Raw genomic sequence first — 18,617 nt, forward strand, 5'->3', positions numbered from 1 at the left:
GTCATGCACATTTTAGTTTAAATATTTAGTTTAGAAACCTAAAAATTTGAAATCAAAAAATTTAATATGTATTGCATATAAATTACTGCTACATCCACTCTATTGATTCACGGCAACTCTTAATTTTTATATGTTCACTGTTTTGAGAAACTATCTTACCTCTAAAATTTCACTCAGCTCTTACATATATGTAATTTAATAATTTAAAGAAATAGATAATGTCTAAAACATTAATAGGTGAGCTACATTATAGGCTCAACAATAATATCAAATGTTGAGCTGTGGAAGCTCGCAGATGAAGAGCCCGCATTAATACAGATAAGAAGAAGAAAATGGCGCTGGTTGGGGCACACGCTAAGAAGACCACAGGCTGCGATATCGCGCCAAGCATTAGAGTGGAATCCACAAGGAAAACGTAAAGTTGGAAGGCCGAAAATGACTTGGCGTCGAACAATAGACAAAGAAATCATTGAAAGCGGCAAGACCTGGGTACAAATAAAACATCTGGCCCGCAACCGAGTAAGATGGAGAGGCTATGTGGAAGCCCTATGCTCCCCAAGGGAGTGAACAATGGAGAAAAAAAAAAAACATTATAGGCCTCTCACATTTTTGCAACCTACGTCTCTTTGAGGTACAACGCGTTGTTATCGTTCATTTCTCTTTACGATACGTTGAGAATTGTAAAAAATCACAAAATCTTTATAATGGGGAAGGAGGCGGGGCAGTTTGCCGAGCTGTAATATTTCTGCAAAAAATGTGGCCGCCAAATTGAAAACAGAACGAAAAAGTTACTAGCTCATTCTTGTAAGAATTACCGGTTCCCAGTCATTAGCCAGAAGCGATTCAAGCAGTTTTTAATCAGACATTCTAGAAGTTACAACTGAAGATATCATTGCTCAACTGCGAAATCTTAGCGAATTAAAACTCAAATCTTAGCGAATTAAATAATGCAATCAAATTATTGCTACGTCCCCTTCTGAACTAATCTTGAAATTTTCAGTCAATTTAAGTTACGCTAAAATTTTCTTTTTATTATTTTGATTATGGCTAACTTTTGTTACACAAAGAAAAAAATGGATCTCGTATATTCTTTATTAGCGAAAAAAATGCGTGCAAGCGTAAACTTTATCAAATGTTGTTAAAACCCTCAAAATGCTTAAATTTTTAATAAAGTTACGCAAATTTTTCTGTTTTTTTTTTTCGTTTTACTTATTTTTCTGGTTTCTGTTTGTTTTAGTTAAAACTGAATTTTTTTTTTTCGTTTTTGCTTACATGAACTGACGAAAATGCTGACGGAATTTTAAAGGATCTTTGTTTCGTTTTTGCATATAAAATTTTTTGGTTTTTTTTCTAATATTTTGGACTTTCGGTAACGAAAAAAATGTTTGCATAAATTTGAGCTTAGAAGGTTTCAAAAAAAAAAAAATTTAGTGCATTTATCAACATTAGAAGATTGAGGTCATCTTTCAATTAAATTTAGATTTTTTTTTTATTTTGGGTTTTTCGTAAATCCTTAATATTTTTACGATATGCAATGTTTAAATTTTGTTCATCCTTGCAGAATATTCTAGTGAATTATTGAAATTGAATTTTTGGTTTTATTCCAATTCAGTTGATTTTTTAAGATAAAAATAGCTTATTATTATTACTGTCAGCAGATATTTTTAGGAGAAATTGTTAGCTGGGCCAATTGATTGGGATGTGATTCAAGGATATTGATTTTAAGAGGTATACAATAGGCAATATATCAAAACGACACCTTACTGGTACTAAATACCTAAATTAGAATTAAAGGTCTCTTAAGTTATTGGATATAGTAACGGCTTATCAAAATTGTCAGGTAAATATTTTCAGCAAATGAAAGCTTTTAGAATAATTTAATAAATAATGGTGAATTTTATGATAAATTGTTGCAGGGAAATATCAAAAACTATAAAATATTACTGCTATCACGATAAAGTTATTTTAGATCATGTTAAGATTTTCCGGAATGAAAAAATTAAACATAATTTTCGTAGTTTTCGAAAATTGTATTTTTTTTTGAGTTGAAGTCTAAGCCACCGATTTGAATGTAAAATGTTCGTTTTAAAATCTACCAAAAACTTTACATTAATTTTTCGTTGCACAAAGATTTCCAACCGTATTCAATTATTCTATTAAAGAAGTAAGCTTCATTTTCTGTCACTATATTTGAATGTACCTTACGCCTTGACTTGCAATAAAATGTGCTCAGTATATGAAATTTTGGATGACAACAAGAAAATAGTAAAAAAACACTTGTCGTTATGCTGTAATTAAAAGTTTAATGGAAGCCGTTTAAAAAGTGTACGAAAAATGCATGAACACATAAAGAATACCGAAAAAATAGTGTTGTCTTGCAATCTTTATATTTACTAATTATAGATAAATTACTATTTAATACGGAAACAAAATTAAAAAATTAAAAATTAATGATTTTCGATGTGTGACTAACTTTAAATTAGTTAAACAAAATATACAAGAAGTTCTGTGTTTTAAATTAAACTATAAATGTACACACATATGTAAATTTCTCAAAAATAAATTTCTGTACCTATATGTATATAATATTAATTAATAGTAAGTCAAAGTTTTTACCATAATTTTCTTTATTTTCCTTGTTGAATTTTCCTTCTATAACTTTTTAAATAAATTTATTATGATATGCACGAGTTTAAAAATTTAATATCAACAATATCTAGCGAATTAAACTTCTTCAAAACCATAAAGGAAAGCAATATACATAGTTGATGCACTTTAACATTATAAGTATAAACTCAACTCATGATAGTGTTGATATGTTGTGAGAAGCACACTAACATAGAACTTGCTTATTCATGTATTAATTAAAGTACTTTATAGTCTATTTTACACGTTAATAAACAGGAACAAGAAGAAAATTATTAGGATCGATTCAATATTATTAGAAAGTGACAAAAGAAATAATAACAGTTGAAGAAATTTTTTACATGACTTCCATATTGCATAAAATACAATTACTGTCTTGTGTTGTGCCACTCAAAAATTAGTATATAACTCTTGATAATTTATTTTATAAACAAGATATTAAGCTGCGGAATAGCTTATTCTACTTAATAATACAGTGATATTGTTTAATGTTATGTCATACTTAATGCACAAGAATCTGTGAATGGTTGACATATGTAATGTCATCCTGTGTCTTTATAGTCTCTCTTATAAATTACTTATTTCACAAAACTTATGACAGTTATAATACAATATTCTCTTATAATATTGGTAGCAGTGGGATGTGCTGCATTACAAAACGAATGGCTCAATTTTCCGAGCGTTGCAATTTAATTTTCAACGCAGACCCTGCATTCATATTCAAATTGCGATATTCGTGCCTGCTTCTACCCAAAATTTAAATTTTAAGAAAAAATCAGTGAAAATTCTAAATAAAAAAAAAATTCCTATATTTGTATAATAAATTTAAAGTTTAAGGATTAAGACGATACTAATGTGATACTTGTGATGTGGTTTCCAGAAAAAAAAGAGTAAAAATTAAAGTTTTGTTTCATTTTACTATTAATAATGTTGTCATAGGTAAGTATAGCGAAATGTGGGTGAACATAAAACGAAAAATTTGTCACAAAAAACTTAAAAGTTTCTCTTTTTGGTTTTCTTCCTCCTTTTTTATCATTTTGAGGTTAGGTTAAAAAACTTTTGCCAAAAAAAAAATTTAAACTTTTTTAAAGCAGAAAAAAAACAGTTTATAATTCTTTTTTAAAAGTAATTAATCTATAAAGTTAAAAATTACGTGAACACCATGTGTGTATTTTCAGCCATATTGAAAATTTTTAAATCATACAAAATTTATTTTAGTGTTTTATAAAAAGAAGAGAAGACAAAATCCATTTTTCTCTTTTAATATGATTAAGCGTAAAATTTAAAACATAATTGAAGTGATTAATTGATTTTATTATAACTCGAGAGGGCACACTGCTAGTTGTTTCAAATATATATGGGTGACGTTTTAAGCGTTACATCGTAGCCATAAAAATATCAAATTTACATAAAATTATTATTCAAACCATTTACTTTTCTAATTAAATTATTTTTGATTTTTGATTGCAATTGTATTTCAGGTCGTCCATTTAAAGGAGCCAATTTCGATCCATTTATTTGCATATAAGAAGGAGAATTTTGTCAACTGTACACTTTCAAATTTGATTGTAAGCTGTAATTGATGCCCAATAGCTGATAGAGACTTCAGTTGCACAACTTTAATTTAGTAATTACTAGATAGGTTTTAGAAGCGCCAGTCTCAGCATCAAGAATTATATAGGATAAAAATGAATAATCGGCACTAGAATAATGAATTTTTCATGTTTTATTTATATCCCTCCTTAATTAAGTATGATTTCTTTGTATTATTTGCACTATTTTTATATTCAATATGCCCTCCATTTGAAAAAATTCATAGAATTTTATATTCTATTTTTAGGTCCTCATCGAATTCTTGTAAAAACTGCATGGTTCCGGATATTAAAAACGTTTTGAATTATCATGACATAGAATTTATTGAAAATATAAAATTCAGCTTCTACCTGAGCAAAAAAATTTTTCTTAATACGGATAAAGTTGCGTCTTAAAAATATCATACGCATAGTTTAAGGCTATAAATGTCTTGCTCATGAAGAAAAAAATCAAGATATAAATTTGTGTAAAATGGATTTTTAGAAAACAAATTCTTATAAATTTCAAAAATTAGAAAAAGGAGTAAAATCATCATTCGCTTATCATACAGCTTAGAGCTTGGTCTTACAAGCAGAAGATTTACTAGTCTTAAATTATTAAGGGGCACATAGTAGATTAAATTTAGTCAGGGTGGTTCTCTGTAATTTTTTCTTTAAAATTTTCTTCAAAAATCACCTATATAAATGCGGAATAAGTAATAAAAATCATAATTTCAATTCAATCATTAATTTAAATTTTATTATTTTTACACATTTTCTTCTTATTTTTTTTTTTTTTGTATTTTTTCTTTAATTTCGTGATTTTTAAATTTATTTTTAATCATTTTTTTTTATATTTTTCCATATTTTGTATTTTTTTCTTCTATATAATAAACAAATAATCTCAATCATTGTGTATGTATGTACAATATTTTTATAATAATATTTAGTATTTTTAATAATAATAATTATAATAATTTTTTTTTTAATATTTACAACAATATAATATGCATGCGTGTATGTGTGATTGTGTAAGTGTAAATCTAAAATATTTTATTTATTATTGTTTTTTTTTTGTTATTTTTACATAATTTTATTTAATTTTCAATTATTTTTATTATCAATATATTTTCTTTGCGTTTTTATCTTAATTCTTTTAATAAATAATAATTAAATTTTGTTCTATTTCTTAACAAGAAAAAAATATTTTTATTTTGAAATATTCTATTTATTCTATTTATTAATAATAATTAATATTTTTATAATTTCCCTTGAATTTTATATTTAAAAACCTTAAATTTGTGTGTTTGGTGTGTTTTCGAATGTTAAGTGTGTTTAGTGTGTTTTTGTGTTTTATTTTCGAGGCAATAATGTTTTTTTTTTAATTCGCTTTTCAATCAATTTGCAAGTATGTTTTTTTTGTTTTTAATTATGCACAAATAAATATTTTAATTTTATTGTTCTTTCTACAGAATTTGTATTTTATTATTTAGTTTTTTTTTTATTTATAATATTTGAAATATTAAGAATTATTTTTAATTGTATTTGTAAATTTCACATTTTTAAGTGTGTATTGAAAAATAGTTATGAATGTGTTTTGTATATGCGGAGATTAAAAATTTTACGATAAAACGTGAAAAAATAAAATGAAAAATATTTGTTTTTTAAGTTTTAATGATTAAAATTTCCATTTAATTTTTTTTTTTTGTTGATTTCATTAAAAATTTATATTAAAATTTTTATATTAAATAAAGAGAAATGAAAGATAAAGCATTCAATATATTTAGTTGTTAATTAAGACAATTAAGAACAATTGAAAATCAGTGTTTTTTTAATTTTAATAAAGATTTTGCTGCCAATTCCAATTAATCGGACTTATCCGGTAGAGTAGATATTTAAGAGTGCCTACTGTGTATTTAATTAATATTTCAACTGTAACAACTCAATTTTTTATAAGTATTTTTAGTAGTCTGCTGCAATTAAAAAGCCAGAAAATCTCTATATTGTGATTAAAAGAACACTGATTATCACCTTTGAGAGCTTAATTACTAATATTTTGGTTATTTTCATAATTTGAACAAATACAAAGGAATATATGAAAATTTAATAATATGGCAAAAATATAATTTCTAAAAACACAAAAATTGAATATTGAAAAATTGGAATAAAATATGAGAGGTGTATGAGAAATCTACATTTAATTTAAAAGCAAATTCAATTTTAAAAGCGGATTTTAAAATTTTAATATTTTTTTTTTCTTAAATTTTAATATTATCTACATATTTATATATAATTTTTAATTTTCTTATTTGTTTTATATTTTTACATTTTATTTTAAAAATAAATAAATATATTTTTTGTAATTATTTTATTAAATTATTTTAATTTTCCATTTATAATATTTTATATATACTTAAATTTAAAATTATTTTTTGATTTAATTTCTTATTTCGAATTTTAGTTATATCAGTCTTGAAAAATATTTTCAAAAAAATTATTTAAAATTATAATTAAATTTACATAAAAAAAAATTATAAATTTGTGTTATAAAGACAAGACAATTCCAAATGGCGATATTTTACAATTTTACACTATTATAGTTATAAATTATCCGAAAACATACTTAATTTACTTTAATAATTCTTTTTTAATCTTAGAATTTTAGTAATACATACATAAATTAATTACAATATTAATGGAATCAAAAAATTTTAATTATTAAATTATTAAATTGCAATAGGAATTTTTCATTTTTTAAAATAATAATGACAAGATTTTGAAATTTAATTAATATTAATATTTTTTTGTATTATTACAAATTTCTTAAAATTTTGAAAAAAATAATAAATTTTAATTTACTTTAAAATATCAATAAAATCAATACATTAATTATTTTCATTTAATAATCTTATGAAATTTCTTTTAATATCAAGGCGTAACCACAATATCCGTACAACAATTTCCTTCCAAATTAGAATCTTGATTTTCAATTTTAAAATTTTTATTTATATTTAAACTATTATTAATATTATTACTATTATATAATAATATATTATCAGAATTTTCATTTATAACTAAATTTGAACTAATTTCATCATAATTATTATCATTTGTCATAGAAATTGGACAGGAAATAGCAACTATATTATTATCATTTAAATTATCATTACTATTTTTATTATTATCATGACAATCATTATTATCATTTGTAATAGTAATAGTATGATGATTATGATTTTGTATTGATTCAACATTTAAATTACTATTATTACAATTTTCGATTTCATCCTCGATTTTCAATGATGACGATGATAAAGATTGTGCTGATGATGCTAATGATGATAATGATGGTATATTTGATAATAATGATAATGATGATTTTATATTATGATTTTGAAAATTTGTTTCTTTTATTAATATTGTTTTTGTTGCTGTTGTTGTTTTTGATGCATTATTATCATTATATTGATGATTAGGAATAAAAATTGATGCAGGTGAATTTATTTGTTGCTGTTCTTGTTGTTTTTGTTGTTGTTGTGAATTTATTGATTCAATCATTTGAAATTCTTGTTGTTTTTTAGATTTTTGCTGCTGTTGTTGTTCTTGTAGTTCCTGTTGTGGTGAATATTTGAGGCACGATTTTATTTCAATATTTCTATATTTATATTTAGAATTTTCATTTGTTTTATTATTTGATTGTGAAATATTTTCATCAATTGTCGTCTGTTGCTGCTGTTGTTGTTCTTCTTGTTGTTGTTGTTGTTCTTGTTGATTATCTTTATGATTTTGATGCTGTTGTAATTCAATATTTTCATAAGGATAGTATATTTTTAAATCAATAGAATCAGCACTATTATTATTATCACAATTATTAACAGTTAGATTTTCACTTAAATTAAGTTGTGATAAATGATTTTCACTGTCAATCATAATGCTATTACATTCATCTTCTGCATTACCGTTATTGTTGTTATATTGTTGATTTAATGACGTTATTATAGAATTTTCAGATAAATTTCTTGATGTTGATGTTGAATCATTTATAAAAATATATCGAAATTCTTTATGTTTTTCATATTGATTTTCACATTGTAAACTTTTATGATATTGATTATTATTATGATGTAATAATAATTGATGATGATGATTGTGATGAGAATGTGAAATCGAATGATGTATATTATGATGATGATGATGATGATGATTATTATTTGTTGTTGTAAAATATAATAATGCTTCATCATAACTTGGTAATCCAGTTGCAATTGTATAACATGGTGGTGATTCCATTTGATAATAACCAGTTTCATTTGTTCCTGTTATTCTATTACCATTACATACTGTTATACCATTATTATTTGTTCCATATTGTTGTGAATGATAAAATTCCGTTGATGTCATTTGTGAACGAATATCTTTGTCTGTAAATATAGAAAAAAAATAAAAAAATATTTTAGAATAAAATTCAATATTACAAAAAAAATTTCGAAAATTCTTCAAAAAATAATTTATTTTTTTTTTATAAATAAATAATACATTGAATAAAAAATAAAAAAGAAAGATATTTATTTGAAAAATATTTATTTAGTGTATAGAAAAGAATATTGTTCATAATAATTTCAAGAATAGAAGAACTTAAGAATTTCCGAAAAAAAAACAAAGCTAGAAAATATTTGCATTCTTTCATTTATTCAAAGAATTTCATGAAAATTCTTTTTCTAATATTGTTCTGAGACGACACACAATAGAATTGAATTAAATTCAGAAATAATCGAAATAATATTAAAGAAATGAGGACACACACAAAATACTTGTACATATATGTATGTATGTATATAAAATGAATTGAAAGTTATCAAAAGATAATAAACGGCAGGATAACATAAAAAAAAAATTAAATATTTAATAATACCAAAGGACAAACAAAACAGAAAATAAATAAAGAAAAGATAAAATTAAAAATACAATACACACATACATACATTCTACATTTATGAATAGTTTTAATGTGTGTGCGTAAATTTACATATGCTTCTACTATATTACTCGTATACATACACTCTTCTCCTATACATTTTTATTCTTAATTTTTTTTTTATTTTGTTTATTCTTTTATTATTTATTTATGTAAAAGAAATGGCTCGGAAAATGTAAATAGTGTCCGGCTATCTTATACTTATATGGAAAAATAAATAGCAATTCAAAAAATCCAAATATTTTATTCAGAAGATTTTGCCAAAAAAAAAAAAAAACGAAATAAACAAACAAAAAATAGTGACTTATACGAAATGAAGAGGGAGTGAAAGAGTGAGAGATAGCAAAAAAAAAATAGAGGAGAAAAATACTTTTGTTTTGGTTTTATCATTTTTTCTTTTTATTTTTGTTTTCGGATTTTCATTTAAATATTTAAACAATTCTTTCTACGATTTTCATTTCTCTTTCATTCAATTCCAGTGTTGAATAAGCTATTAATTTAAGGTCTAAGTTAGACAATGTACCGAACAATTTTCGAGAAATCCAATGTGTACCAATTAATTTTTCTTGAAAATTTCCTAGTTAATTTTTCTTTTTTGTTTAGGAAAATTTACAATATTTTAAAATATACGATAAAAATTTGGTCTTGTAATAAGAAAACTCCAACAATTTGTGCGGTATATGAAAAATTTTTCAATGGAATCTAGTATGGGAAGAGCTATTGATTTGGCCAAATGTAAAATAAAGCGAAAAAATTGTATTGAAACCCGACGTTAAAAGTGACCAATTGCTGCTTTTTCTTGTAAGGAATCCTGTAATCAAAGTACTGAAAACAAGCCCGATAATCCGATATTTGTACAAGATCGAACCGAATTGCTTGACTGCTTGACCATTTCTTTATTCTGTCTATTTTTAATCAGTTCCGACAGTAACAAAAGAAGAAAACTTTCTGATTTTTCCTTAATATTTTTGCGCCATACAATTTTCGACAAACACAAAAGGAAAAACAATAGGAGACTTGAAGGACCATTCAAAAGAAACAAAAAAAAAAAAAAAATCACACACACATCAAAAAGGATTTTTTTTTTCAATTTTTTTCACTACAATATTTTTGGTAGAGAAAATTTCAAGAATTTATAGCTCATATCTATGAGCAAAGAAAATTGGAATTTAAACAGGAATTTATTTTATAACTTTATGGATATTGAGTTGGAATTTTTTTTGTTGTTGTCCTTTAATAAGGATTTTTATTTCTATATGAGTTTTTTTATTTGCTTTTGATTTTTTTTTTTCTGATTATTTTTGTCAAATTTTTTTTCGATTTTCATTCATAATCTTGTATATTTCCTCATACATGCGTCTAGTAAAGTTATACATATATAATATATAAAAATAAATTGCCCTTAAAATATAAAATTAAGGAAATTTTATAGGCAAATAATATAGAAATAAATAATTTAATTTGTTTAATGTTCAAAATTAATTCAATTCAAAAAATTTTTATATAAGAAACTCGTAAAAATTATTAGAACGTATGCACATCTTCTGATTTATTAAGAGTACCTCATCATCATTAAATTGGTAGTTTGACCCATCATAAACAACATTGAATATTTCTAAAGATATTTTTTTCAATTATATTTGAATTAAATTCAACATTTTTTAAATGTTCAGTGATTTGTTCAAATTTTACATTTTTTTTATTTTTTTGGGAAAAATCATATTTTTTTTTAAATTATATTTAATTTAATTTTAGAAAATGTTTTTTTTAATAACATTAAAAATTTGATTTATGTAAAAGATTTATAAAAAAATTCCATAAAAGTTATATTTAAATTTCAAATTCAGAATGGAAAAATATTTGAAATTCAATTGTTCAATAGCTCGTATGGGTATCAAAACTGGGTATAACAGCAATTACATCGAATAAGGTAGATGTAAATGGTTTCTTTTAATTTAGAATAGATGGATTGCGTGTTTTCGAAATTATTTCGTAACAATTTTTAGAAAAGATCGTTGTGAATTCCGTACACTTAAGGAAGTATTACGATTGTCATTATAGAAGAATTCAAATGTCGAATTTTCATGGTGTAAATGCATTTTTTTCGTATTGGAGAAGCTCATACGTAATACATAACTACGAGATGCTTTTAGTAAAACGTTTGCTAATCTATGTATTAAGCATTCATGTCCGGCTGAATCGCTGAAAATTTTTTGTCACATTCTGATAGCTCTGCCCAACCCTTATAAGGATCAGATCGCTATTTCACATTTTTAACCATGCTAAAGGCCATAATCAGTTATGTATATACTCACAATTTCTATGCAAATCCTTAAATGGAAATTTTATTAACGAAATTTTTAATTCAATTACCGATAAAATGCAAAATCACTTAATTTAAAAATTTCATTTACTTATAATTATTTTACCTAATTTTTTTCTTTTTTTTTAATTATTTAATTTTTTCTTTTAAATACATTTTAATCACATACAAATAATTATAATAAAATAAAAAAAAAAATATCTTTATGACTCATTAAATTTTATTCATTTGAATTCATTTCCATTCAAATGAATATTGCAGTTGCCAGAGTCAATTTGGTAACTGTTCAGAGAAAAATATTAAAAAAAAAAATGTTAATTATTTTATAATTTTTGATTCATAAAATTTTATTTAATTTTTTTATATATATGCAAAAAAAAAAATAACAGTTGATTTGAACAAACCGGATTCTCAGGATAAAAATTCAGTTTTTAATTGCTCAAAAAAAAATATGAGCACATTAATAAAAATTTATACATTTTTTAATTTCTATATCTAGAAAGCAATAAAATATATTCAGTGCCGGAATCAGGTAAATTGAAGCCTTAAATAAAAATAATTTATTCTTTTTTTTGAGAATATAAAAAAGTTCTTTGAGTGTAGAAAAAAATTTTTCGAAAATTTTATAAATCTATGACTTTAAATTTATGAAATTGGTTCGGAATCTGCCCACTTATGTACAGTTGACAATTCAAATTTATACCATCTTATATATATGTAAATTCTTTCATCTACGCTAAGAAAGAGTAAAAACTTTCAGTATTGAATATCTGACCTAGTATGTATATTTCATCTTACTAAATCTAAAGCACCCCCTCGAGATTCATTGTAATAAATTCAGTACCTTGCAGAAGGTCGATTCAGTATCTTGCTTCGAAATACCCAGAGACGTACTTCTTCTCTGGAACAATATTCCACACTCACCGAGAAGGTCCACTGAAGTCTCCTCTAGTGTGACGCCTGAGTCTGCGATGTTCCGTTAGGAGACTTGTGAACTTTCTCCTTGCCTATTATTGTGCTTTGTTGCTTCTGATCATAAGAACTCGTTGGATTGAAACAATCCAAGACGGCCCACTTCCTCATTGCAATAAAGCCGTGGCCCGACACTTTCTCATAGTAATGCGAATGCATGTAAGTCTCTGCAGCTTTTCTAAACCTCTCCTCATAGTATTGCGGAAAGCCCTCTCGGCTTTTTTCGGTTTTAATTAAGATAGAGCCTTTTTAAATTTTCAAATGAAATTTATACAATAAACATACGTGTGTTTTTATATCGCATTTATGTACATTTAACAGATGCACATATGCCAGAATTTTTTCTTTCTTTTTTTCCATGCCAATTTTTCTGATTTCCTTTCTTTCTTTGAGGTTGAGCACATGAAAAAATATATGTATGTACATATGTAACTTTTAGTATATAAAGGATAATATACATGAAATATTAAATATGGTCTTGTGTGTATGTATGTATATATATAAATGACAAGTATATCTATTGATTTGTTCATACAAATGGTATTCGTACATACATATGTGTATGAAAAATGATTTTAATTACTAGATCGATTTAAATCTATTGCAGTCATGAATACAGGGCGCATATACATACACACATGTGAATTGTACACCTTCTTTAAAATGTCAATTCCAGTGTAACCAATCATTCTTCCTATTTTTGTTTGTTTTTTATTGTTTCATTTTCCTTTTTTTAATAAAATAAATTATAAAATATTGCATTTTAACATGTAATTAAATAACCAATTCCGAAAATATGAAAAATAACAAAAATAAAAAATCGGAATTGACTGAGACTGTTGTACGCTTTAATGAATTCCACCTGCTTCGAATTGATATTCTTATAAATGTATGTATAAGTACATATTATGTGGTATGAGAGTATGTGTTTATGCACATACGCTACATGTAAACGTGCTTGTTGTATTTCTGCGGTTCTTTCAATTTTTTGTTTTTGTTTTTGTTGCCTTCCTGGTCATATGGTGCGTTTGCGTTACATAATACGTAATTAAAAAGGAAATAAAAATTTTGCAAAAAAATAAATCCGATAACAAAATATCAGCAATAAAAAACGAGAGAAAAGAAATTTAAATAGAGGTAATTATTATTAATGGCAGTCTCCTCATACTACGCACCATTTTCAAATGAATTTTATTGTAACAAGTTCAAATTCTTGTTTGACAAAAACAAAAGTTGTCATGAGAGGCAAAAAATTTATTGGGATAAAATTTCATTTTGTAAAAACTGGTAGTGGTAATTTTGAAAAATATCGGTAAGTCCAACCGTGTTTGCCCAACTTCAGTCATATCTTAATCTGAGTATTTCAGCCGGACAGAATTTTTAATTTAAACAACAGTAGGTTTCCCGATTTTGACATAGGTTGAATGGAAATACATTAACTTACGGTTCACATCTCCCTAAAATTCTGATGGCTTACAACATAGACCTTATCTACCTAAAATTATCTATTAGACCTAAAATTATCAAAAATGTTAAAATTTTCACTGATTTCTTCAAATATTTTAAAAAATATAGAATTTTTTAATTTACACATATAGCTTGCATGTATAAAAAGCCATAGAGTAAGTTATTATAGAGCAGGACACATTTCCTCTATAAAATAAACATGGTATTGGAGTGAGTAGTTTGTTTTTAATTAAAAATAAAACCATTTTTTGCAATATTTATTAAAATATATCAAAAACTTAAGTAAAAATTTTAATATTTGATGAGAATTAACAGTACAAATTTATTACTTTCTCTATGGTATAATCTAGGCTTCAATAGAGTAATTTTAATTTTATGTGTGGAAGAACATTAAATTATTCTCAATTCTCAAAAGTACTCGTACTCCAAAATAATTTAATGCCAAAATTTCATTCAACCCATCATAAGAACACCATCATATTATATAAGAATTAAATGCAAATTTGCAAAAAAAAAATTACTCAAATTTTTATGTTCATTAATGTACTTTAAGAAAAAAAATTTTTTTATTGATTGCCATTAAATGTGCATAATAAAAAAAAATTTTTCATAAAATAAGAAGGCAAAAAAAAAAATTTATTAACTCTATTTATTCAAAAAATTATTCACAATCAAAACTCATAATTTACAAAGAAAAAAAAAAATATGTAAATTACTCGTAACACAAAAAAAATTGCAAAAAAAAAAAAAGGACGAAAAATCCGAACTCATAATGAACTGAAAATAAAATTATTTACAATTCTCTTTTAATCTGTGAAGTAAAATAGGAAAAAAAGAAGAAGAGAAAATTGATTAAATAAAAATTCAGAAAATAAAAAAAAAATTAACTTAATTTCATTAAAATTAATTAAATAAAATGACCAATTTTCAATAAATGATTTTTAATTATCTTTAATATTTATAAAGCGAGCACTTTAACTAGATTTAATTCATTTCTATGGACAACATAAGCCAAAAAAAGACAAATTTTATGTAAATTGATTAATGAACTACTTTAGCCATTTTTTTGTGATTTGCAATTAATTTATAGGATATTTTTTTGATTTTCTTGCATATGCCAAATATTCCAACTATATTCCGTCAATTTTTTTAATTAAAATGTCGATTAAATTAAAAAAAATGTGTTACTTAACAAGTATTTGGTAGGGTCGTAACAATTTGTACTAATGGCAATTACGTAAACCACGCAAGTGTGAGCTATTCTCACTAAAAAGTGGGTCAAGCTTACAGTTTTTAAAAGTTAAATTTGAATGAGAAGTATTTCAAGTAGACTTGACACTTTCGCCCTAAAACTACTATTTTTCTTCTTCACTCCTAGGAAGAGCATAGGGCTAATACTCTATGACATCATAGATAGTCATGCCCCAGTTTCATTGCGTCATAGAGTTTTAAGTACAGGTGGGTGACTAGCTTAAAACTATTTAATACTAAAAAATGTTGCGTTGTACCGGGGTACTTTGACTTCAAAAGATTAAATAATCATTAAAATTATTTTATAATTAAAAATTTGCTTCTAAAATCGAAAAATAATTTGACTTGACATCAATAATTAATTTGAATACCAAACCATTAATCATACAAAACGCACTGGTCATTTTAAAGTTAGTTTTCCAAATTATATTTTTTAATATTTATCTCACATCCCTATACAGAAATCAATGGCAATAGAAGAATGGACCACTTAATTAATCAAATATTTCATATATCGGAATCATATATCACTTTGTAAAAATTAATTTGGCCAAATTTTTTAATTTGCCCAAACCCAATTGGGTCAAATTGAAAAAAAAAAATAATTTGACCTACAATAATATACGAATCACAGGGATTATGAATTTAAATAGCGAAAATCTAAATATTGTAATAAATATTTCGATTTTCTTTTAATTTGATTTATAGGTAGTTTTGCTTTGTAGCCACAGAAATTTTCATCTACATAATGCTTATATAACAAAAAATTTCAATTCAAAAATAATTAATCTTTATAATTTATATAATATTTCATATTTTTTAATTGAAATTAATAAAATTTTATTGAAAAATTAAATGATTTATGCAAAATAATAAAAATATATTTTTTTTTTTTAAATTATATTTGTTATTTGTTATAAAATAAATCATAATGTATGATTAATTTTAAATCACATTATATGTATGTATGTTAGTGTATACATACTTACATAATTTAAAATAAAAATTATTAAAAAAAAAATTATTCCATGTGAATTAATTTAATTGAATGTAATTAATAATGGTTCCAATCAATTTATTTATATTTGTCAAAATTTTTTTATAATTATGCATATATGTATATTAATGTTATTTAAACATACACATACAAATTTATTTCTAATTATATAGACAAAGCAAAATAATTACATAAGAAGTAATTAGAGTCCTGGTAATTTTTGTGAAATCAGTGATTTCTACAAAACTTTTACGATATAAAATTTGAGTATTGCAATAAATTAATAATAATGACACCTGAATCTCAATTAAGGCGAGAAATATTAACAAGATCTATCAAAAGCTCTACGACCTATATCTGTTAACTCTTATTATTAAGCAAACAGTATTTTTTTTTTTTTATTCCTGCTTCGCTCCTGGGAGGAGCGTAGGGGTGGTACACGATATTGTAGATAATCATGAACACCAGTTTCTTACGTAATTGAGTTTTACTGGGTAGCTGACGAGCCTATCGTAGTTTTATATTAAATATTTAAGGTTATTGATATTTACTATTTTATTTTTCTGGTATTTTTAATATTGGATATTTATTGAAATATGGCAATTAGTTAATATGTATATAAATCATGTAATTTGCATAAAGCTATATAATATTGAATATAATTTTTATAGTGACCTGACTGGGCTTTGAACCCGAGACCCTTCTGTTAAAGGACCAGTGCAATAACCACTGCACCATTGGCCAGATCAAGCAAACAGTATTAAGTAATATAAATTCATTCTCAAGACTATTATACCATTTCATACCAAGACTCATTGAATGTGATGTACCATAATGTATGCAGGGTTTTTTCGATTCACGTCTATTAAATTTTTGTTTCCCGCACTTATTGAATGCATTTCATTTCTTTCTGTTACAACGGCTGTCGAATAAATATTTGAAGCTTGCACTGCATTAATGTTTAAACTGCATAAGTTTTATTTTTATTAGATCTTCAATTAACAATATACAATTCGCTGGACGGATAACTCAGACGTGAGTTGAATTAATAAATTTTCACAAAATTTATAAAAACAATCCACATTTTTCATCAAACATACACATCAGATACCAACTAGGAGCTGTTAATGATTGCTTCTTTATCTTTAAAATAAATTGATTAAGAATTTCTCAATTCAGTAAATATAATTTACGAATACGGCTGTGTTGTCCCTTATAAATAGTGTACATGATTAAAGTCTTAAATCAAGGAATTCCTTATTTATTAATGCTTTATAACATTAGAACAGTTTTCTCTCAAATTATTTGAAATCCTATATATTTAATTTCTTTTTAAATACCTACATGCTAAATACTTAAAATTTATTTTTTAAAAACAACTTTTGTGTCATTTTAAAAATTTTCAGAAAATGTTCTTCAGATCAGTAACATTTTTTTAAGGTTTTAAGTCAAGTAACTGTTATACATTACTCGTATAATACGAGTATGTTATAATCAAAATGATTTTAAGATAAAGAAATAATGATGTCAATGATAATTTCATTTTAAAAAGGATTTTTATTTTTCATTTTTCAAACATTTTTCTTTCCATAAAATTACAATTTTTTCATTTTCTGATTTATCATCATCACCACACATACACACATTTTATATTTTATTCAATTTTGTTTTTTATTTTAGTGTTTTTGTTTTGTCGGTTGTTAACGCAAAAATTTTTTCTTATTTTCTTGTATTTTTCCAATATGAAATTCAGGGCACACATTATTACTTAATATTAAATATGTGTGTAAGTGTGTTTATATATGTACAAAATATCCTTGTTATTTTTTATCCTTGTTCGATTATCATTATAGATTTTCTTGTAAACAAGCTAAATTTTCAATATGTAGAAGAGCAAAACAAAACAACTACAATAAAATACAAAGAAAAATAACAAAAAAAAAACATGAAGATAAAAAAGCACAAAACAAGGATATTTTCAGGATATTAACATTATTTTTTTTTTTTTATTCATCATAAGCATTACGATTACTTCATCAAAAGTAAAACATGACTTTTTCGTTTTGTTACCAAAAAGAAAAATGAGAGCTTGGTTAAAAATAGAAGTTAAATTGGTTAAGTTTTTCGGTTAATCGATTAACAAAAAACAAAAATCGAAAAAATAAAACTTTTGTTGTGTACAAAAGCACACACACACAAACAACCATGAAGAAGGCAAAATTAACAGAAAAACTGTTACAGAAATATAGTGAGAGGGACAGAGGGAAAGAAATTGGGCTATATGTGAGTGAGTGAGTGAGTGTGTGTGATTAAAATGGTTATTGTTGGAAAGTAGGTTAAAAACAAAAATTTTGGAGTAAGCAACAAGTTATTTTTTTTGAAAATAATTTCGATAAATTAAATTTAATGATGCGG

The 18,617-nt window shown here is 24.4% G+C and overlaps 1 protein-coding gene across 1 annotated transcript in view; it reads right to left on the reverse strand.

Annotated features, from left to right (window-relative positions):
* Positions 1 to 7,145: 7,145 nt before the first annotated feature.
* Positions 7,146 to 18,617, reverse strand: part of LOC129613608 (putative uncharacterized protein DDB_G0286901) — a 32,217-nt gene continuing 20,745 nt past the window's right edge. The window contains exons 2-4 of the mRNA XM_055527739.1: positions 8,069 to 8,638; positions 7,481 to 7,549; positions 7,146 to 7,195 (exon numbers count right to left, since the gene is read on the reverse strand). Coding sequence (XP_055383714.1) covers positions 7,146 to 7,195; positions 7,481 to 7,549; positions 8,069 to 8,638 — 689 coding nt within the window. The remainder of the gene's footprint in view (positions 7,196 to 7,480; positions 7,550 to 8,068; positions 8,639 to 18,617) is intronic.

The sequence above is a fragment of the Condylostylus longicornis genome, unplaced genomic scaffold (assembly GCF_029603195.1).
Source record: "Condylostylus longicornis isolate FDR11 unplaced genomic scaffold, ASM2960319v2 ptg000084l, whole genome shotgun sequence".
NCBI lineage: Eukaryota > Metazoa > Arthropoda > Insecta > Diptera > Dolichopodidae > Condylostylus > Condylostylus longicornis.